The sequence below is a fragment of the Antechinus flavipes genome, chromosome 2 (assembly GCF_016432865.1).
Source record: "Antechinus flavipes isolate AdamAnt ecotype Samford, QLD, Australia chromosome 2, AdamAnt_v2, whole genome shotgun sequence".
NCBI classification, from domain to species: domain Eukaryota; kingdom Metazoa; phylum Chordata; class Mammalia; order Dasyuromorphia; family Dasyuridae; genus Antechinus; species Antechinus flavipes.
The window spans coordinates 463,921,313-463,945,320 of NC_067399.1; the positions used below are offsets into that span (position 1 = coordinate 463,921,313).

Genomic DNA, 24,008 nt, shown 5'->3' on the forward strand with positions numbered 1-24,008 from the left:
TGTATTTTGAAAAATAAATAGGGACCATCAACATAGATATGATAGTTAAAACTCAAGAAATTGACATGGCTGCCAAGAGAGAGAATATAGAAGATGAGAAGAGGGCCTAGGACAAAACATCAATTAACAGCAAGGGACATGTTATATATAATGATCTAGCAAAGAAGACTGAGGAGGAATATTTGCATAGTAATAGGAAAAGCAGAGAGAACAGTGTCATGATGACCCAAAGAGGAAATAGTATTCAAGAGGAGAGTATGGTTAACAATATCAAATGGAGCAGATAGATCAAGAATGATTAGGACTGGGATCATCATTTGGCAATTAAGAGATCAGTAAATGATGAATAAGTTGATTTTAGAAAGACCTGGAAAGATTTACATAAACTGATGCTGAGCAAAACAAACAGAACCAAGAATACATTGTATACAATAATAGCAAGTATGTGCCATGATCTATTATGAAAGACTCAGTTCTTCTCAGTAGTTCAGTGATCCAAAGCAATCCCAATAGACTCTGGGCAAAAACTGTCACCAGCATCCAGAAATAGAACTAAAGAGACTGAATGCAAATCAACACATGCTATGTTCATTTCTTTTTTGTTTCTTTTATCTCTACCATGATTTTTCCCTTTTGCTCTGATTTTTCTCTCCCAATATGATCCATAAAGTAATGTTTATTAAAAATAAATAAATTTGCTAAAAAAAAAAAAAAGAGAGAGAGAGAGAGATAGATCAGCAACAACTGTGGAAAGTTAGAATTGGGCTCAGGATTTTAGTTAGGTTTGTTTCAACTGAATGATGAAGTCAAGAACAACATCTCATATCAAAGAATGAAAGGGCAAGTAAAAGGAAATAAGGTGGAAATAGTGAGTGTAGAAAGTTGTGTCATTTCCCTCCACACCCAACACACACACTCACACATACACACTCAACAAACACATACACACACACACACACACACACACACACACAAGTTTGACGAGAAAGAGAAGAGAAATCTAAGGTGACAATTTGAGGGAATGATAAGGGTGTAGGCAAAGATTATTTTTATATTTTTAAAGATAAGGAAAAAGTTTGGGCACGTTTGAAAGAAGAAAGGAAAAAACCAATAAAGAAAGATTAAAGATTCAAGAAAAAGTATGATTCTAGGTTACAATCTTCTCGAGAAGAAGAGACAAAATAAGATCAAGAGGACATGTAAAAGAGTTAGTCTTAGCAAAAAGAAGGGCCACCTCTTTATCCAAGACTGGGGAAAGGAGAAAAAAGTAGGAGTGATATCTAAGTATCTCAAGATGAGAGAAAAAGAGAAAAGTTTCTTTCAAATGACCTCAATATTATCAGTAAAGAGACAAGGTTCTTAGTTGAGGATGAAGAAAAACAAGTATAGAATACTTGACTATAAAAACAGATAACATTTACATGTATTTACTATGTGCCTATCACTATGTTAAATACTTTACAATTACAATCTCATTTAATCCTCAACAAGACCTTGTGAGGTAGGTGCTATTATCTTTATTTTGTAGATGAGAAAACAAAGACAAACATTAAGTGACTTGCCCAAGGTTACACATCTAGTAAAAGTGTCTGAGACCAAATTTCTGGAGTCTTTCTGATTCCAGAGCTGTACCATTTGGCTCTCTCTAGAAGAGAGAACAAAAGATTTCAAATAGGTTGTCAATTAAGGAATAATAAAAGAACCATCTTTCTACATTGAGGGTGCCATCAAAATTTGATCACATGAATTTTTAATACTATTTTATTTTTCCAAATACATGCAAAGATAGTTTTCAACATTCACCTTTGCAGAATCTTGTGTTTCAAATATTTCTCCTCCCCCCACCCCTTCCCAAGACAGCAAGCAAATCCAACACAGGATAAAAATGTGCAGTTCTTCTAAATATATTTCCATATTCATCATGCTGCACAAGAAAAATAAGATCAAAAAGGGGAAAAATGAGAAAGAAAAAAACAAGCAAACAAATAACAACAAAGAGGTGAAAATACTGTATTGTCATCTGCATCCGAGAGAGAACTATGGAGACTAAATATGGATCACAATATAATACTTTCTCTAGGACAAGATGATGAATATAGAATATTATAGAGTCGAAATAGCTAACTATAGACTCAAAATTAAAAAGAAAGGAAAGGAAAGTCAGAGCTAGTGTTGTGGCCTAAGAAAATACTGAAGGGTAGAGGTCAGAATGAAAAAGCAGAATTTTTTTGCAAGGGGTGAGTCCTTGGGATAGATTAAATTATTGAAAATATTTTTAACTATTTAAAGGGCCACCACAAAATGGAATAAGATTTATTTCACATGGCTCCAGAGGGAAAATATCAAGTCAAAGTTGCAAAGAGGCAAACTAATATTTAGTATCAGGGGGAAAAAACTAATCATAAATTCCTAAACATTTTATTGAAATAGGCTTCCTCAAGTAGCAATGGGTTTAGAAATAAGTTTGAGAGGAGCAGCTAGGTGGAGCAGTGGATAGAGCACCAGCCCTAAAGTCAGGAGGAACTGAGTTCAAATCTAGTCTCAGACATTTAACATTTCCTAGCTGTGTGACCCTGGGCAAGTCACTTAATCCCAATTGTTTCAGAAAAAAAAAAAGAAAATATGTTTGAGAAAATTAAGATTAATCATATAATTTTTATTGATTATATTTATAATTGATTGATTTTGTCTTATAACTGCTTTTGTCCTATAATTCCTTTAGTTGTGTTAGAATCTTTACAAACTGCTAACTCATTAGAGTTGATGTTTTGGGCCAGAACCTGAAACAAGGTACTAAGTAGAACTAATTGATACAATGCTTGTGTTCACACCTTTACTCATTGGAGTTCACAAGTATGCCAGATTCACAAAGTAAACTTTGTAACTTTCTGAATTCACACCTCCCTTGAAGCTCTTAGGTCCAGAGAGCAGTCTGGGAAGAAATCCATAATTCTTCTCTCTCGTATCCCACAATTCCTCTCTCTCACATAAAAGAAAAGACAGAGGCTCTTGGGGGGAATTCAGCCAAATTACATGAAGAGAAGAATGTCAAGTCAGAAGAAGCCACAAGTCGGAGCTGAACTGAAGATTGAGAAGCCTCTCTCAGAGGCACAACCAGATTCATCTTCATCTCACACCACTGTGGTGGCTGGACTCCTGAACTTCTCCCACTGAGACCAAGCTGGTCTGAAAAACTCGCCAGAAAGCTAGCCGAGTCCCAAGTGAAGGAGACAAAAGATTCATTCCATCTTTGTGCTGGCTGGAGGCTGAAGAAAGCAAAGGACAATCTGCAAGAGCTCTTGGAACCAAGCAGAGAGATAGGCCTCTAAGCTAACCGGGCTATATTAGAGACAATAAAAGATCTGAACTTTTATCACCTGGCTGCATTTGGGGTGATTATTACTTTCAACTGAAACTAAGGCTGCCTCCAGAAAACCTCCCCTGAGAAACCTGCACCTTCTCACAGAAAGAACCATTATCTTATTATATTAAAGAAAAAGAACACCACATTTTGGTGCCCAACGTGGGGCACCAAAATGTGGTGTTCTTGTTCTTCTTTTTTTTTTTAATATTTTATTTTATTTTATTTTATAATAACTTTATATTGACAAAATCCATGCCAGGGTAATTTTTTTTTACAACATTATCCCTTGCACTCGTTTCTGTTCCGATTTTTCCCCTCCCTCCCTCCACCGCCTCCCCTAGATGGCAAGCAATCCTATATATGTTAGATATGTTGCAGTATATCCTAGATACAATATATGTTAGCAGAACCGAACAGTTCTCTTGTTGCCAGGGAGAATTGGATTCAGAAGGTAAAAATAACCTGGGAATAAAAACAAAGATGCAGATAGTTCACATTCGTTTCCCAATGTTCTTTCTTTGGGTGTAGCTGCTTCTGTCCATCATTTATCAATTGAAATTCAGTTAGGTCTCTTTGTCAAAGAAGTCCATTTCCATCAGAATACATTCTCATACAATATCGTTGTCGAAGTGTATAATGATCTCCTGGTTCTGCTCATTTCACTTAGCATCAGTTCATGTAAGTCTCTCCAAGCCTCTCTGTATTCATCCTGCTGGTCATTTCTTACAGAACAATAATATTCCATAACATTCATATACCACAATTTACCCAGCCATTCTCCAATTGATGGGCATCCATTCAATTTCCAATTTCTAGCCACTACAAACAGGACTGCCACAAACATTTTGGCACATACGGGTCCCTTTCCTTTCTTTAGTATTTCTTTGGGATATAAGCCCAATATAAATACTGCTGGACCAAAGGGTATGTACAATTTGATAACTTTTTGGACATAATTCCAGATTGCTCTCCAGAATGGTTGGATTCATTCACAACTCCACCAACAACGCATCAGTGTCCCAGTTTTCCCGCATCCCCTCCAACATTCATCATTATTTTTTCCTGTCATCTTAGACAATCTGACAGGTATGTAGTGGTATCTCAGAGTTGTCTTAATTTGCATTTCTCTGATTAATAATGACTTGGAGCATCTTTTCATATGGCTAGAAATAGTTTCAATTTCTTCATCTGAGAATTGTCTGTTCATATCCTTTGACCATTTATCAATTGGAGAATGGCTTGATTTCTTATAAATTAGAGTCAGTTCTCTATATATTTTGGAAATGAGGCCTTTATCAGAACCTTTAACTGTGAAGATGTTTTCCCAGTTTGTTGCTTCTCTTCTAATCTTGTTTGCATTAGTTTTGTTTGTACAAAGGCTTTTCAATTTGATATAATCAAAATTTTCTATTTTGTGATCAGTAATGGTCTCTAGTTCATCTTTGGTCACAAATTTGTTTCTCCTCCACAAGTCTGAGAGATAAACTATCCTATGTTCCTCTAATTTATTTATAATCTCATTCTTTATGCCTAGGTCATGGACCCATTTTGATCTTATCTTGGTATATGGTGTTAAGTGTGGGTCCATGCATGTTCTTGTTCTTCTTTAAAATAATATAATAATGATTCTCTCTGGGGGAGAGGTGCAGGTTTCTCGGGGGAGGTTTTCTGGAGGCAGCCTTAGTTTCAGTTGAAAGTAATGATCACCCAAAACGCAGCCAGGTGATAAAAGTTCAGATCTTTTATTGTCTCTAATATAGCCTGGTTAGCTTAGAGGCCTATCTCTCTGCTTAGTTCCAAGAGCTCCCTCCGAATGTCTCCAAATCCAAAGGTTTTGTCCTTCAGCTTCTGCCTCAGCTTTCTTCAGCCTCCAGCCAGCACAAAGATGGAATGAATCTCTTGTCTCCTTCACTTGGGGCTCGGCTAGCTTTCTGGAGAGTCTTTCAGACCAGCTTGGTCTCAGTGGGGGAGGTGCAGGAGCCCAGCCACCACAGTGGTGTGAGATGAAGATGAATCTGGTTGTGCCTCTGAGAGAGCCTTCTCAATCTTCCGCTGAACTCTCGACTCATAGCTTCTTCCTCTGAAAAATTCCTTCTGCCACCAGCCAGCCAAGTGGAAAATATTCCAGTGAATCTCTTTTGCCTCGGAGAGAGGGCTTCTGGCATAATTCAGCTGAAATCTGTCCGAGAGCCTCTGTCTGTTTCTTTTATATGAGAAAGAGGAATTGTGGATACAAGAGAAAAGGATTATGGGTTTTCTCCCATAGTGCTCTCTGGTCCTAAGAGCTTCAAGGGAGGTGTGAATTCAGATATCTCATACTAAACCCTGAAATTTCCCAAACCTGTGAACTCCAAGGAGTAAAGGTGCAAACACAAGCATTGTATCAATTAGTTCTACTTAGTACTTTGTTTCAGGTTCTGGCCCAAAACATCTTCTTGTAAGATTAGATCAATAATCTATAATTATTTTTTGAATCTGCACACAGATTGTTTAGCAGTTTGTAATGATTCCAACAGTCATGATTCTTTATTTTTGAACTTACTTTAGAGTTCAGCTGATTTGTAATGGGTTAAGTTTAAAAATCTAGCTCTTTTTGCTTCAAAAAATTTAACTGACCTCCTAGAATGTGTGTGAAAGCAAAGGTGTTAGTTATAATATCTTTACACCACCCAAGGATATATGGTTTGCCATCAAAAAGTCTGGGTCTCTGTCTTTTACCTGGACTCAGAAAATGAGCAAGTCTTACCTCATGAGAAAAGAAGGAGGTGGAATAGGGTCATTACTAGACCCTATTTACCAAACTTCTAATCAATCATGTTGTTTTCTGCATCTCAGCTTTGTGATCAGTCATGTTACTCTCAGTTCCATGATATTATCTATTCTGTTCTTTGTTCTGTATTCCTCAAAATCTATTGCTCAGAATCTTTGTCATAGAGGCAAGCCACTGACTCATTTCTTAATAGGTAGAATGCTCTTGCTAATAACTTATCTTGTTAGAGATATGCCTCAATTTACCCTTTTGTTAAATTCCAATTGCAATATATTTTTACTATTATCAATTAATTAGGAAACTCTAAAGGAACTGACTGCAAGACACTAGATTTGTGGCCAGAATTCTCTAGGCTAAAATCTTGCTTCTGTGACCACAGCAAATTCTTTCACTCTTCTGGGGTCTCACTTTTCTCATGCATGTAAAAGGAGATGAAGGGAAGGTAATAGCATCTATTATGTGCCAAGTACTATGTGCTAAGCACTTTTTTTTTAAACCAAATACTATTCATTTGACCCTCACAACAAACCTATGAAACAGGTGTTATTTATTATCATCACCATTTTACAGTTGAGGAAACTAACACAGAGCTGAAGTGGCTTGTCCAGGGTTAATATGCTAGGTGATTTCTAAAGTCCTTTTTAATATCTAAATTGTATGATTTTAGTGTGCTTTCTAGAAATATTTCTATTTGCTTTACTGAAATAGCATTGCATAAACTCTCAGAACAATACCTCTTGGTGACCAGCTTGAATATTCCACATCATTATCCTACAGGGACCATTTCCCTTCTCCCCTGTTCCCTAGGCTGTAAATTTTTTTTCCCCATGGAGAATGATGCAGGACCAAAAAGGATACTCATTACCAAAAGAAAATACCTGATGCAAACTACCTGAAAAGCCCTGGTGTTTATAATATAGTCATCTCCAAGAAAGTGTAATTAAGATACAGTAAGACTAAACAAATTTTCATAAACTGTTTGAAACAGCATTTGGCACTGATTTACAAAGTAACAAGTTCTATGGTGAAGAGAATGCTGTTAATGGAAACCAATCCTTGCCATAACATAAGGCTTTTCATAGTCTATAAGCATTATGTTCAATATTTCAAAGATAGGCTTGCTATAGCCAGAGAAAACAAGTTTGCTAGAAAAAAAAAAAAAGAAAAAAAGACTTCATTTCCCTGTCTCCATAACCAACTATATAACAAATCATATATACATACTGTTCTTTAGGTTAAATTCAGAAAAAGAATCTAGAAAGAGTTCTAGAGCTTAAAGCCTCAGGTCACAGGAGGTCAGATCTGAAGGAGGCATATAAAACACATTTAAATAAATATAAAAAGTAGAAGGAACCGAGAACATAAAATGTTAGAATGTATATTGTTAATGTAGTCAAAAAATGTTCAACCCTGAAGAGGATTTAGGAACAATTCCTTCATTTTATAGATAGATGATGACACTAAGGCCCAGAGAGGAAAAAAAATTACTAATCCCATTTTACAAAGAAAAATAGTAGAGAAGCTGGAACAAAAACTATGCTTGAGCAAAATCTTAGTAGTGCCTCAAACAGCTGTCCTTAAATTCCCTGATTGCAAGTCAGAGATCCACTAAGTACTACATAGCTAAAAACAAAGAAAAACTAAAAATAGATTTTTTTCCTGCGCTAAAGTATTAAATTGGTCATCAAAGAAGTAATGTGAAATCTATGAGGTTAAATTCCAACTAATATTTATTATTAGGTACAGCTTTAGTAATAAGAGTGAAACTAAAAGAACAATGGTCTGATACAGTTGAGTCTTTTAGAGAAATTCTGTTTTTTGTTGTTCTTTCTACTTGTTTCTACTTACTTTGTTTGTTTGTTTGTTTCTTTCTTTTTTGTTCTACTCTGTTTGTCCTTTTAAATTTATGACAATAAGCACCTCGGTTCAAAGCATGCTCCTGTACTAATAACTTAAAAATAAAAGTGCTACCTTCAGTTGATTCAGCTACTTGCCCAGTACACCTGAAATTCTGGAAAACATAAGAAAGAGTTAGGGGAAACAAGATCAGGATCTGCAAATGTCTGAAAGCCTGGCATATGGAAGAAGGGTAATGGATTAGATTTGTGCTGCTTGACTCCAGAGAACAGAACTAAGAATGAAGGGTGAAAGATATTTCAGATTTTAGTACATTCTAATGCAATATAAGAAAGACTTTTATAACATTTAGAAATATTTTTTAGATCAGGGAAGGATTCTGGGAAGGTGATAGGGTAGATTGGTAAATTTCAAACTCTTCCAATTTCCTCCACAAATACAACAAATTTGTGCCTCAGGATGAACATACCCTCGTGAAAAATCAAGAAGATTGGGGACAGAACAGGGATCCTCCTGATACATGCTGAGACTATTTGAAGAAAGGTCTTTGCCTGGGGATTAACCTGTCTGAAGTGCAAACACCTCCTGACTAGCTTCATGGAAACACAAAGTGGGGACCCCTCGGGCTAGATGAGTGTGGCTGGAAGCCTCAGGAGGAACCACAGACACTTCCTGGATTGTTTGTGGAGTTGGGATTTGAGTCCAGGAAGAAGTGAACTTCAGCTGTTTGGGAATGCCAGGCCGAGCTATGCTTCTGGGACATGACTCTGGGTAAAAAAGAGCCAGAACCTGGTGAGTGCAGAGGCATCAAGGCAGGGATGTTGCTGACTGTGGACAATTGTGGGAGAGTGGTGCTCTTGGTTTGGGATTTCTGATTAGCTTGGGACACCATTTCCCCACCCTACAATTAGACTTGCTTACACTAATACCTCTGAGTATTAAAAAAGACTGAATTGGCAAAAAAGAAAGAACCCCACCGTTGAAACATATGAAACATTAGGGAAGACCAGGATTCATCTTCAGAGGAAAAAAAAAAAAAAGCTTCTCCCCCAAAGAGTAACGTTAAGTGGCTCTTTGGCCAGAGATAATTTATAAAACTCAAAAAAGAATTCAAAAATCAAATGAGAGAAATTGAAGAAAAACTAAAAAGAAAAACCATCCAAGAAAAACAAGAAGCTTATGAAAAAAAAAAGTTAATCAACTAGAAAAAGAGGCAGAGTCTCAAATATTTAAAAAAATGCTTTGAAAATGAGAAATAGACAAGGTGAAGCCAGTGAAGTTATGAGAGACCAAGAAATAAAACAGATTATAAAGAATGAGAAAATAGAACAGAATATGATATAAGAAAAATGACAAATCTGGAGAACAGATCAAAAAGAGAAAATATAAAAATAACTGAACTGCCAGAAAGTTCTGACTAAAAAGATTACCTTAACATAATAATGCAGGAAATAATCCAAGAAAATTGTTCTGAAGTGACAGAACATGAGGGGAAAGTAAAAATAGAAAAAAATTCACTGATCACCCACCTCAGAGAGATCCTTTATGGAAAACACACAGAAATATTATTACCAAATTTCAAAACCATCAGATCAAAGAGAAAATTTTGCAAGAAACAAGAAAAAAAATTTAAATATGCTGGAGCTACAAAATTAGAATTGTACAACATTTATCAGCAATTACAATAAAAGACTCCAGGTCCTGAAATCATATCTACTGACAGTCAAAAGAACTAGGTCTGTGGCCAAAAATATCATATCTAGCAAAATTATCTATAATTCTGAATGAGAAAAAATGGACATTCAACGAACTTGCAGATTTTCAGTACTTTCTATCAATCAAACCTTAACAGAATCAAAACTTAACAGAAAATTTAAAGTATAAAAGCCAATATGAAAAATTAGTTTTAAGGAACTTAAAATGGGATAAACTGTTTAAACATGGATAAATTATTTATATTTTTATATATGTAGGTATATAAGATTCACATCAACAGGTAGGGTAGTTCAAAAGAAAGATTGGTAGAGTTAGCATAAAAATAGCCATCATGTTATACAAATGAGGTGCAGAAAAAAAATAGACACAGAGGCATTAGAGCAAGGAGAAAGGCTCGTAGTTCTGAAGACCTACCTACATTGGGAATGGGTTCAATAGGCAAACACTACATATATACCATGAAGGATATAACATTCTCCAAAATCTATAAAGAGGGGAGGGATGGGCGAATGGAGAAGCAAAGGATGAGGAAAGAAGACAAGGGAGGGATCCTTGGGTAGGTGGAGGTTAAATAATAGTAAGGCAAGTTACAGAGCAGACTGTAATTAAAGAGGCAGCAACAGGAAAGATATGTGTATGTATGTGGGGTGGGGGTGGGGGTATGTGTATGAATCTATATGTCTATATATGTATACATAAATATCTATTCTTAAATGTAGATTGCTTGGGAGTGGTTGGGGGGACTAAAGGAAGAAAAAAAGAATAAAGTTAATAAGGAACACTGCAGAGAACCAAAGAATAATTTACAAGGAAGTAAAGGTCATTCATGAATATTATTTCTTCTACTAATATACATACTTTCTTAATCTGGTAATTTGTTGTTATTATTTTGAATTCTCCCTGATGTTCTGCTGGGCACATGACAAACTTCTCTTTTGTTTTGCTTTATTTTGTTTTGTATTTCTTTTCAGTTTTCCTTTTTTTCTTACTGTTTTTTCAAATAAAAAGGCAAAAAAAAATTTTTTTTAATGGAAAAAGGCAGTTTTCAGAGTTCTTCAATAATGGATGCATTAAGTAGAAACTAAATCCTGAATACTTTAAAAGTTATTCATGCTTTAAGTAACAATTGAACTAAATGATTGTAAGGTCTCTTCTGTTATTTAGACTCTATGGTTTAGGCATGACAAACATGACACTTTCTGAGATAATCTATTCAACAACCTTGAGCTTCCAAAGTTTTTTCTTATAGTGAGCCAAAATCTGCCTCATTCCTATTTTCACTAGTCCTATCGACTCTGAAGTCTAACAAAAGAAATTGGTACAGAAAAAAACTTTTAAGTCAATGCTTCCCCAAAAAGGGAAAAGAGAAAAGCTGCACATAAAGTGATAATGGATATGTAACATACCGAGTATATCCATTAGTTGCATTAGAAGTTACAACCTATTCAAATCACATTAGTAATGATAATTGTTCATCCACTAAAAGAAAATTGATGTCCCTAGGTGAGATGAAAAAGTTCCACAAAGTAATTAAAATGTCAAATCATGAAAATTATTTTAAGCCAAATTTTTGATTCATAAATTCAAAGACTCTCAGAAACTGAAATTTCTTCAGAGTTCATTTAGTCTACCTGAAGCTTGAATCCCTATAGAATCTACCCCAAAAGGCAGCAAGCTGACTTGTAAAGGCCCCAGAACCATAGAGTACATTAAATTCTAGTCCTAGAGACATAGATGTCTCTTCTATTGGACATGTATAATTCTTATTTATGTCATCACGATTACATGCCCATGTAGGAATTAATGCACCTCCATCAAAATCATCTTCTGATGCCTCATAATGTTATGTAGTTGATCCAGGGTTCTAGAGATCCATGGCAATGAAATACAGGTCCTACCAAAGCTGGAAAGGTTTCAAATTTTGGCCTGGAAACGGACTGCATCTGTCATCTGTGGATCATCTTAAGTTCAGAAAGACCCACTGACAGAATTTGGCTGCAGAGCAATAAATGTTTTGTCCATAACTCACAAAAACATGATTGAGGGTCACAATTCATGTCAGTGGATTGGAATACACACATACACGCACACAAATAAAGTTTTGAAATATTGAAGTATGCATGCAATATAATGGAAGACTGATTTTAAAACAAAGGACTTTTATTCAAATCCTAAATATGCTACTTGAGTGACTTTGCACAAATCACTTTATTTCTATAGTTCTCTATGGTCCTCCTATAAATAAGAAAGACTAGACTGGATAAATTCTAAAGTCATTTCCAATTCTAAATCCTATGATCATAGATGTATATGCAGAATGCAGAAAAGACTAGACAATATGCTACTTTGCTCCATTTCTAAAAATAGGACCAGATAAACAATAATGATTATTTGTCCTATTAGGAAAAACTCCTGTTGAATTTCTTTTCAAAATGTCTTTATTTTGTGATAATAGCCTTTTTTTAAAAAAAAAATTGTTTTATTGATTCTTTTTTTTTCAATATCATCATCACTTCTTAATAACTTTCCCAATATAAAATCCTCCCTTATAATAAGTAAGTACATTCAAGGAAAATACATCAATACAAAGACTATCTAATTATAGCTCTCAAAAATCCAGTAATATATCTTTGTCTCCTACATTCTACTCATCAGTAAGAATCATAATCCTCTATTCTATAATTATGGCAAGATAAGATATGCATTCCTTTTCAGAGAAGCTCTAGTAAATATAACACCTAGTTAAAATAAATATATATGTAATATTAATACATAAGATATATAGATATATTATAAATATTTAGTTACTATAAGTAAAACAAATAATTCTAATGTATTATAACTTTTATTGTACAGGATAACACCGCCCTCTCAATTCCTCAGATTCTCAACATAGGTGTCTTTTGTTACTCCTCACTATCTCTTACCCCACTTATTCCTCCGCACATCCAATCCATTGCTCAGGCCTGTGATTTCACCTTTGCAACATCTCTTGAATATTCCCCTTTTTTCTCTTCTACATTTTCTCTTCTACCACTATTCTGATGCAGGCCCTTATCATCTCAGGTTTGGATTATTGCAATAATTTGGAAGTGGATGGGGGGTGAGGAAAGTAATGCCTGCCTGCCTCAAGTTTCTCTCTGCTCCAAACTATCCTCCATTCAGCTACCAAAGTGATTTTTCTAAAGTATAGGTCTAGTCATGTTAAACTCCAGTGGTTTGGTGTTTCTAAGATCAAATAGAAAATCCATTTGGCTTTCAAAGCCCGTCATAATCAATAGTGATTTAGAGTATTTGTTCATCTGAAAATTATCTATTTACATTCTTTGACCACTTATCAATTGAGGAATGACTTGTATTCTAAGAAATTGACTCAGTTTTATATATATTTTAGAATGAGACCTTTATCAGAAACATTGGTTGTAAAAATTGTTTTCCACCTTTCCAAGAAGGTTGGATTTAGTTGGGACTTGAAGGAAACTAGGGAGCAGAATTGAAAAGGGAGAACATTCTAGGGATGAGACACAGTCAGAGAAAATGTAATGTCATAGATCAAGTTGTATCTAGTAGGGAGCAAGATGTAAGAAGACTGGATATATAGGACAAGGCTAGATTACGACAGATTGAAATGTAAAAATATTTTTTAAATTGTCTAAGAAATCAGTATATATGATAAAGCTGTTATACAAATATCATCATTCAAAATTGTAGTGGTTATTAGTTGTAATTTTAAGGACCAGTCATGTTTAACTTATAAAGAATTTCAGTAAAATGATTGGCATTAAAGCATTATATATACTGAAGTGGATAATGAAATATAAAAAAGAATATAAACTATAGTGTTGAATCATACAGCTTTAAAAAAATAATACATTATGTCAAAGTTACTAAAAAGACAGGGGAATCTGTAAACAACTCTAACCTGTGGCTAGCAAATCATGGCTCAAAACCCAGCTAGAATCATATGTTTTCTCAATCAATAAGAATGGGTGGCATGTTTTATTTTAAGTTTTCCTAGCAAAAATAGTTCTTTTTATCTCCAAAGAAGAATTTAAGCTTCTTGAGGTCAATAATTAACTTTTTGTAATACACAATTTAAGAAACATTTATTGACTTGAATTAAATGATTGATTTGGACTTTAAGTCAGTCAGCTGACTGATAATTACTGACTCTGGCTTTTGGCAAATAACTTCCTTGTCAGATCTTCAGTTACCTCATCTATAAAAGGAAAGGTTTGAAATGACAATTTTTTTATTCAATATTTTCCTTTCTCATTCCTCCTGTTATTCCCTTTTCTTCTTTCTATTTAAGTAGAAATTTTTGTAATATTAATTACTGTTTTAATAGTTTTAAAAATTATTTTTATAAAATTAGACAATTTTTAATTAAAAATGGCTATATGAGTCTTCCCAATGAATATTCAAATAATACCATTACACTTCAAATCCCCACCCCCTCCATATTCTGCATGTTACCAGAGAAAGAGAAAGAGACAGAGAAGAGAGAGAGGAAATTGTACATCTTCATTTTGCAAATACAATGGTTTGAAATTTGACATTGTTTTGCTAATTTGCAATCTTTCCATTCGATGGTCTTAGTTAAATGTAACTGCTATTAACTTTTATATTATAAAATGAAAATAAAATAGCAATAAATATGAAGGAAAGAGTTGAATCAGAGCCCAATGATTGATTGCATATTATCTAAAATGGATTTATTTATGAGTTGGTCTAGCCCTCTTATGAAAGAGAAGAATGGGAAAAGGAAAATGAACTTAGCAGGCTTCCCAAGTTCCACTGCATACACCTAGAACTCTGGTTGACTAACTAAATCTGTCGTTGAATTTGGTAGCTATTTAAAATTACTTATTTTTCAGAACCTAAGTAACATTGAATAAAAGGAGTGCTTCCATGTACATAATAGAACAGAAAAAAAAGAAGACTGTACATGAAACTGTGAATTCCTGTTATGTATAGGTTGCTTTTGTCTTTAAATATCTTACAAATTTAAAATAACTTTCAAATTACAACTGTCCTCCTTTTTTTGGTATTCCTTCTGTTCACTTCTGTTAATTTTTTTTTTTAATGTTTCAATGATCTTATTTCTCTTTATCTATCCTATCTCCTACCTTTCTGCTCACCCTTCCCCCATTGGAAAAAAAAATTTTAAATGACAATTTTATGGTTTGAATGGTATTTCTGGCCTTAAATTTTAGCAATACAATTTGATGACCATCATCTTTAGAGCACAGGATCATAAGATTTATAACTGAAAAAGGACATTAGAATTCACATTAGTGTTCAAATCATAGATTTACTACTTCATTTCATTTATTCATTTATTTTTATTTGTATTTTCTTCTTTTATTTATTTAAAACTAAATACAAAATTGGAAGAAAAAAAAACAAAATAAAAAAGACAGAAAAAAGAATAAAAGCAAAACATTGCCATGTGCCCAGCAGGACATCAGGGAGAATTCAAAATATGTTACAATAAATTTCCATTTGAGAAAGCATATATAATAATAGAAGAGATTATATATTCATGACTATCCATCTTTCCTTTGCTTCCTTGTAGGTTTGTATGTGTGTGTGTGTGTGTGTGTGTGTGTGTGTGTGTGTGTGTGTGTGTGTATGCTTTACTGTGTACTTTTTACTTTTTTCTTTTTTTCTCCTTTCATCCTCCCACTTTCCTCAAACAGGCTACAGGTAAGCATGAGTACATAGATATAGATATAGATAAATATATTCATATTCACACCCATACACATATACTACATGAATATATACACACATATATACATATGCATTTACACATGTATAGACATACCTCTAAAACAATATTAATACATACCTCTAAAATAATATTAATATGGCTAACCTACAATGTAGATTTCTATCTTGATTGAATTTTTAAGTTTGACTTTGAGATCAATGATGATACTACTTTTGTTCCTAAGGAATTTTTACTTCTGATCCTTCTTATAGTGTTTGCGTATATCTCATATTTCCTATCCCTGCTAATTCTTCTACTTATTCTACTAATTCTACATAACACTTCATTTTAAAGATAAGGAACCTGAGCCCCAGAGAGAAGAAACTGACTTGTACAAAGTAACAAGTAGAAAGTAAGAATTAGGCAGTAAAAGAGATGAAATGTAAACAAAGATCCTCTCTGATTCCAAATTTAATGCTCTTTCAACCATACCATAGAAAAACTACTTTCCTTCAAATCAACAAATACTTTAACTTTCTAACACCAACATAAAACTGAATACCTATCTAGAACACTGGCATTCCTTCTACCCACATCCATGAGACTGAAAGAGGCATTTGAGACTAATGATAAACTGTTTCAAAATTATTGCCTCCTCTCCCATCACCACTATACAAAATTATTTCTTATAGTGAATATACAATGTCTTTCTTACAACAGGCATTCATCAAATGTTTTTGATAGAACCAACTTTTTGTTTCCAATTGGAAACCACAGAACTAAATAGATCATAGAACAAAAAATATCAAGTGTGAGAAAATGAAACATCACGATATAAAGGAAAGAGTTGATTTTAGAGTCGGAGATTTGGGTTCAAACTCCATTGCCCTATGAACTCCGGGACTCAGTTTACTCATCTGTAAAATGAGGCAGTTGGTATAGAGACTTATTTATTCAGCCTCCTTTTCCTGCTCTAATAAAATAGAAAACGATCCTTAGAAAATTTTAGGTCAGAACTGAAAAATGAATAAGGTCAATAGCCTATCAAAATCGGACACTTTAGAAAACAGAATATCAAGAATAGGAAAGCCCGATTTAAAACATTTGAAGAGAGAACATGGAATGGCAAAGCTGGGAGTGACTTAAAAAAATGTTAGAACACAGAACTTAAGCGCTGGGAGGAAGCTCTTCCAATTCCCCTTCCTTCCCTCCCCCATTACTTAAAAGAGAAACTGGAGCCCAGGCGTTGGAGTAACTTAAATGTCTGCAGCCCTGACAAGATTAGGAAAGGTGGTCCTGAGTTCTAGAGCACTGAGTATGGAAGCAGGGCTGGCTTCTGTGGACCACCTTGCCCCTTCGCAGGCAGCTAGGCAGAGGCCAAAGGGGCGGGATGGAGGGGCTCACCTCCCTCCACTTGAGCTGCCTAAGGCTGATCTTGAGGGCGTCCAGGGAGGTCCTAGCCTTGGAGCTGTCCACGGTGACAGTGAGAGGCCGACGGCTCCGGGACGCGTCAGACAAGCGCAGCCCAGCGGCCTTCTTTCCTTTCTTGGTCCTGGTCCTGGGTACGGGGCCGGGGCGGCGTTCCTGGATGCTGACGTCGCCTGACTCAGCCGCATTGTCGGCTGTCAAGGAGGCTGGGGAAGGGACCGGGCTCTGAAGCTCGGCCTCCGCGGGCCTTTCGGACTTGGGCTCCGGCCTGGGTTCGGCTTCGGGCTCGGGCTTGGGCTCGGGCTCGGGCTCGGGCTTGGGCTCAGCATTAGACTCGGGTTCAGCGTTGGGCTCGATCTCGGGCTTGGGCAGCTCGAGCTCTGGCCGCCGCTCGTTCTGCTTGGCCTCGGGCTCGGCTTCCCTCTCTGTGTTGAGGTCCTCCAAGGCCGGCAGGTCCGCAGGCCCATCCCCGCAGGCCCGCTGCATGGCGCTCAATGTTGCTCCTGCTTTCCCGGCCCCCGCAGGAGCAACCCCCACAGTCCCCACTGAGCCCCGCGCCCGACAGCAGCCGTAGCGGTCCGAGCTGCATCAGCCCGGCCGGTTGCCATGATCGCCTCTGGTTGACAACCACGGCCGCCTTGGGACGGGGCGCGAGAAGGGACAATCAAGAGCCCAGCCTCGGAGACCTCATAGGAGGAGCATGATCACGTGGTCTACTTGTCACAGAGGTTTTGAATACCATGTTTGAAAGGGGCAGCCGAGCCCATTTCTACCGTTTCTCTTCTTTTTCTATCCTTTCATTCCTTTTTCTAGCTGTCACTGCTCTTCTTCGTGTAATCTTCTTCTTTCCCTCTCCCTTTCACCCTCTTTTCATTTCCTTCTTGCTTTCTCTCTTTTTCCCTCATTCTCAAACCCAGGACTCTTTCCACTGCATTCCCATTTCCCAAGTTGACGGAACACTTTCTTACCACTATCCTGTGAGGCAGGTCGTGCAAAGAATATTGTCTCCGTTTACAGATAAGGAAACTGAGATTTAGGAAAGAAAAATGGCGTGCCCGAGCTCACTTTAACAGTATCAGGTCTCAGAGGATAGAGCGCAGAGCCTGGAGTCAGGAACACTTGAACTCAAATGCGGTGTCAGATACTTACTAGTTGTGTGATCCTGGGCAAGGATCTTAACTCCTGTCTGCCTCAATTTAGTCATCTGTAAAATGGAAATAATAATAGCATCTACTCCCCAGGATTGTTGTGAAGATCAAATAATAGTTGTAAAGCTTTTAGCACAGTGCCTGACACATAGTTGGTGCTTTATAAATGTTAATTATTATTATGTTATAACTTTTCCCTTCCATTACTTTATAAAAATATTGTACTTATTAGGTACTTAAGAAAATAAAGTTCAGAGATGGGAGGTGAAGAAGTCCAAATCCTCTCCATGGAAAGTGAAGACACCTCTCTATCTCCACCCTAGAATCAGCAGTAACATTATTTACCCAAAGTCACTTTGGGTACCGCTTGTTACTATTGCTGAAATTTGCTATCAGGTCGTCTGATTGGAAATCCAGCACAATTTCTGTTGTGTTACTGCTATACTGAATTGAATGTTTACATTATGCAGTAGAAAGAGAGCTGGATTTGGAACCAGAGGACCTGGGTTCAGCTCCTAACTCTGTCCTTTGCGTGACTCTGGGCATGCCACTTAATCTCCCTAGACATCAGTTTGCTCACCTATAAAACAGAAGAAGTGAACTAAATGAACTCTCAGTCTCTTCTAGCTTTAAATCTATAATTCTATGTTCATATATTCAATTCATATTTTCACAGAAACTCATAGAGATCATCTAGTAGTAACAAACAAAAGTAGAATAGAAATAGAATCAGATTCCTGGGGGGCACATATTAACATTATTTATGTTGCACTGTATTTTTATTTATTTTGTTAAACATGTGTCAATTACATTTTAATTTGGTTTTGGCCAGCTGCTGTTATATGCAGTCCCAAATTTGACACCTCAAATTCTAGTCCATCCTCTTCATAATTAGATAAGAAAAATTTGTTTCAAAGAAGTTGTGACTAAGTTAGGAATGAAGTTCAACTCTCCCAATTCTCAATCCAATGCTCTTTCCACTGTTCATGCAAACTATAGGTTTTTATTTTATTTTTCCACTTTAACAAGTAAAAAAATGTTGAACTATATGAATTCTATAGCCACAGGCACAAACTTTTTTTAGAGTATTATAATGACTTTTGCCAGAGTCTATTAAAACCTTTGTCTCTTTTGTGCTTTCTAATGTTAGCAGTTACCATTACTTCCAATATTAAGGATTCTTGGAATGTTGATAATGAAAAAAGAGGACAAAGGAGAGTATAGAGGAGAAAAACAATATGTAATCAAACATAACTAAATAAAGAACTCTGGAAATCTAAATGAATCCCAGGCTGATAGCTGTGTGACCTTGTCAAGTCATATTTTTCTCAGTCTTAGTTTCTTTTTCATGTAGAGACAATAGCACCTGGATTTGATATCTTGTTCTTATAAGAATCAAGTAAACAAAAAATGGAAAAAATTCTTTTTAGAGAAGCAGAGATAATAAAATTGAATAGCAAGAAGTACAGCTGAGCTTTCCAACCCAACTCCTGAACAAAGATTTAGAAAAAGCACCAATGAGGAAATGTGTGTGTGTGTGTGTGTGTGTGTGTGTGTGTGTGTGTGTGTGTATGAATGTGAAATGTAAAAATAAGGCATATTTCTAACTAGATCAGCATAGGGAGAAAGAGAGGTCTGCAGACATTAGAGATGGGGCCTGGCCAGCAGCATATAGCACAGAGCATTCCAGTACACAGGATTTTAAAAAGAACATACACTGTTCAACATTAGCACAGTGCTTAACATATACTATACACTTAGCAAATGCTTATTGACTGACTGACCAATGAGAGCCTGCAATTATGTCTTTCTGAACATGTAAAACTTTCCAGCAGGCTGACAGTGGTTAAGTCCAGCAGTATGCTACCAGAACTCCATCCAGGGGAAAGCTCACAGGTTTCCTAGACCAAAACACAGGTAAGGGACATGCAGATCAAGTGAACAGTAAAAAGATATTGTCTTGGATCAACCACTTTTGGAGCTGAGAAAACGTGTATGTCCTCAATTTGAGCTGGCTTTGTGAGCCCACAATAATAACTCAATACCCCAGAAAAGGAACAGAAGGACCCAAGAGGAAGATACAAATTCAACTGAGACATTTCCTTTAAAAGTTCTCAGAGCATAATTCTAATATCAAGTCTAAAATCAACAAGTAGGCTGGAAGAATGAGAAGGAAAAAAAAGAACACCAATACAAAAAGCTATTATAATGTCAGGGACACTCAAGACATAAGCCCAGAAGAAAAGAAAGACTCCAAAATATCTAAAAGCAAATCCTTAAAGAAAACTATAGCTTGAGCAATCAGAATCACTGAAAGAGATGAAGCAAGAGTTTAAAAGAGCTAAAAAGCATTTTTAAAAATCAAATGAGAACACAAGGAAAAATAGAAAAAGAAATGAATGCTATGGGAAAAGTACATAAAGCACTATTTCTAGGAATACTGAATTTCCTAATCATATCCAGTTAAAGGAGGTTTTTTTTTTTTGTTGTTTTTTTTTTTTGGGGGGGGTGGAGAGTGTCTTTTTTTTTCTAAACAAAAGTTTCACTGAAAATGTTTTCCAATTGCAAAGATTTTCTTCAGTGAAACTGGAGGATTGTACAGTTGATGGAAACAGAGGGGTGAAAGAAGAGGAAAAACAGGGCCATGTATGGTAATGTCATATTAATGTGACACCAGTGTTATTTGTTATTTGTGGCATTCTAAGTCTGCAGAAATAAGGGTGTGCAATATCTGACTTAACCACCAAGTGGAGCTCTCCTAGAGCCAAGAGCTCAGTGAGCCTATAGTTGAAATAGTCACCAAGTGCATAGTAGCTTATAATAATTTGCCTTTATTCCGTTTTCATTTAGGTAATATATTTCTTCTTTCTCTTTTTCTTGATTATTTGGCTAATGGTTTATTTAGTCAGTAACAAAAATTTAAAAGCTGGGAATACCAAGAAATAAGAAGAAAAATACATACCCTACTTTTTGTTATTCATTTTTATTAGTATTTTTAAAAATCAATCCAAAGACTTTAATTTAAATTTTTGTTTTTATATTTTGTTTCATGTAAAGTTCAGGCTAGCTCCTTGGAGGCCTCGGGATCAGCCAGAGTCAGGATAAATTAAAGTCTTTGGTCCTTAGGGGAAGAAGTGAAGGAGACAGACAAACTGCCACGAGGCTCTTGGATTCTCAAGTCCAAAGTCATCAACTTGGTCATTATAATTAGACAATGTTTAGGGATTTGTTTGTTTGGTCTTTCCATTTGTATTGTTGTAATTATTGTATATATTTTTTTTACTTTGCTTTTTTTACTTTTCATCAGTTATGTTTATCCATGTATTTCTGAATACTTCATTTATACTTATTTCTTTCAGTGTAATAACATTCTTTTATAAAATTATATTTTTTTCATTCAGCAAAAATTTACCTTCTCTCCCTCCCATCTCTACCCTCTACTAAAAGAAAGTTATTTCCCTTCTAATCATTTACTAATAATGGCTTCTCATAATGATTTGAGGCATACCATAAAACTATAAAACAAAATAGTTTCTCCCAATCTTGTTAAGTTAATGTTCTCATAACAAGCTCTTCTGAGGTTTTTCCCACTGATCAATGTTGTTGTTAGAATGTAAAGTGAAAATTAAGCAATAACATATTTCAAAATGTTTCACCATTATAAATCTATTCTTTTGTCAAAATCACCTTTTCCTCGGGACATAGTCATAGAAATGTTTTCATTCTTCTAGGAGAAGAGTAAAGTCTCCTTTGATCATTTGAGGGGCCTTCTTAGATCATTTAATGATTTAATTATTTAAGGATAATAAAAGATAAGTAGCTACCAAAAAATGAGAAATAAAGGAAAACTTAACTCCTGTAATAAGTAATGCACATTTGTACATTGGCCATATCAAAAAAGAAAAATATGTCTCATTCTATCCTATTAATCCTTCAGTTCTATATCAGGATGTAGAGGGCATGTTTCATTATCAAATCCCCTGATGTTGTGGCTGATCATCATGCTAATCAACTATCAACATTGTCTCTACAAATTGTTCTCTTGGTTTTGTTCACTTCACTCTGCATCAATTCATACAAGTCTTTCCAGGTTTCTCTGAAGTCATCCTTTCATCATTTCTTACAGTAAAATAGTATTCCATCACATTCATATGCCAGAACTTGTTTGCCATTTTCCAATTTTGGACATCACTTCAAATTACCATTTTTTGCTACCTTATAAGAGGGTTGAAATATTTTTGTACATCCTTACACTTTTCTTCTTTAATTTACCTTCCTTCTAATTCTCCCTTTCCTTTCTCCTTTTTTCCTTCATTAACCTGTTGAATGAAGTATTTTTCTGTACTCATGTGTGTTCTTCATTCTTTGACCAATTGAAATGAGAATGAAATTTAAGTGTCAATATCTTCCTCTACCATTCCTTGTTTGTATAGATATCTACTTGTTTCTCCTGATTAGTTATATAAGATAATTTCTCCTAACTTTCCTTTTCTTCCACCCCAGTCCCTAGCATATTCCTCTTCTCTTTTTTTCATTTTTAAGATCACTAAGACATAACAGAACTACTTCAGTGTTGGAATCTTTACAGACTGCTAACTCATTAGAGTTGATGTTTTGGGCCAGAACCTGAAACAAGGTACTAAGTAGAACTAATTAACACAATACTTGTGTTTACATCTTTACTTATTGGAATTCACAAATATGGGAGATTCACAAAGTAAACTTTGTAACTTTGTGAATTCACACCTCCCTTGAAGCTCTTAGGGCCAGAGAGCCCTATAGGAGAAAACCCATAATCCCTCTCTCTGGTATATAAGAAGAAAGCAGAGGCCCAGTGGGGAGAATTCAGCCAAATTGCATGGAGAGGGGAGCATCAAGTCAGGAGAAGCCACAAGTCAAAGTTGAGCTAGAACTAGGAGAGAATTACTTCAGAAGGCAAGAGAGACAGATTCATCTTTGTGCTGGCTGGAGGCTGAAGGGAGCAGAGGCAAAGGACAAAGCTGCAGGAGCTCTCAGAACCAAGCAGAAAGATAGGCCTCTAAGAATCTAGCTATCCAGGCCCAAGGAAAGAGACAAGACTTGGAAGGAGAAATAAACATTTATATTTTTACCAGCTGGCTGCATTTGGGGTAATTATTGATTTGAACTGATACTAAGACTGCCTCCAGAAAAACCTTCCCCAAGAAACCTTCTCTCGCTCCCAGAGAAAACCATCATATTTATTATATATTTTAAAGAAGAAAAAGATCACCACATATATTGAAAACACCTATGTTGCCTCTTGTCTATCTGCCTTCCCATCTCATTTTTTCTTTTCCCCATCTGAAAGATATTCTAAGATAAATTCTTCTATATTTCGTCATAACCCAAAATAATAGATTCCCTCCATCCCCTTGGAATAATCACTTCATTCTTTTACTTCTCCTAACTTTTCTTAGTATAGCTTTTAGCTTAAAAATATAGCGCATATTTTTTTTAATCCTCTCAACATTCTCTTGGCTTTCTCAATTTCTTTAGTCTATGATATGTTTGGTTTTCTTTTAAGAAAATAAAATAGCAGACTCCTCAATCTCCCTGGATTCATAGCCTTTTCTAGCTTTAGCCACGTGAAAAATATTTTATTTCTTTCTATAGTTATCTAAAAGTACATTTCATTGTTATCTAAAAGTACATTTAATTTTCTGTCATTTGGTAAATTTTCATATTTAATATCCCATTTGAAGAAATAATTCAAATTCTAACTTCAGAAGAAAAAAACAGGAAAAAAAAAGCTTGAGCCAAATGAGAAGAAAATCATATATTTCACTGAGAGGGATTTGGACTAGTGCTATATATATAGTGATATATATATATATTAGAAGTTTAATTTTGGGAGAATAAATAGGGCAAAATTTAGAGAAAATGAAGTAAATTAGAAGGAAAATAATCTCTACATCCAAAAAGTGCTCCAGATTCTATTTTTAGTTTCAAAGAGGTACAGTACAAAGAACAACAAAGAAGAATATAAAA

General features: G+C 35.5%; 1 protein-coding gene across 5 annotated transcripts in view; it reads right to left on the bottom strand.

The window, feature by feature from the left end:
- Window positions 1-17,395, bottom strand: part of TTLL11 (tubulin tyrosine ligase like 11) — a 274,372-nt gene extending 256,977 nt beyond the window's left edge. For 3 of the 5 annotated variants that reach the window (XM_051979567.1, XM_051979566.1, XM_051979571.1), the window contains exon 1: window positions 16,828-17,395. In XM_051979567.1, coding sequence (XP_051835527.1) covers window positions 16,828-17,337 — 510 coding nt within the window. In that variant the 5' untranslated portion in view covers window positions 17,338-17,395. Of the gene's footprint in view, window positions 1-10,565; window positions 10,850-16,827 lie in introns of those variants that run through there. The other 2 variants (XM_051979569.1, XM_051979568.1) reach the window with 2 other exon arrangements.
- Between the last annotated feature and the right edge of the window lie 6,613 nt (window positions 17,396-24,008).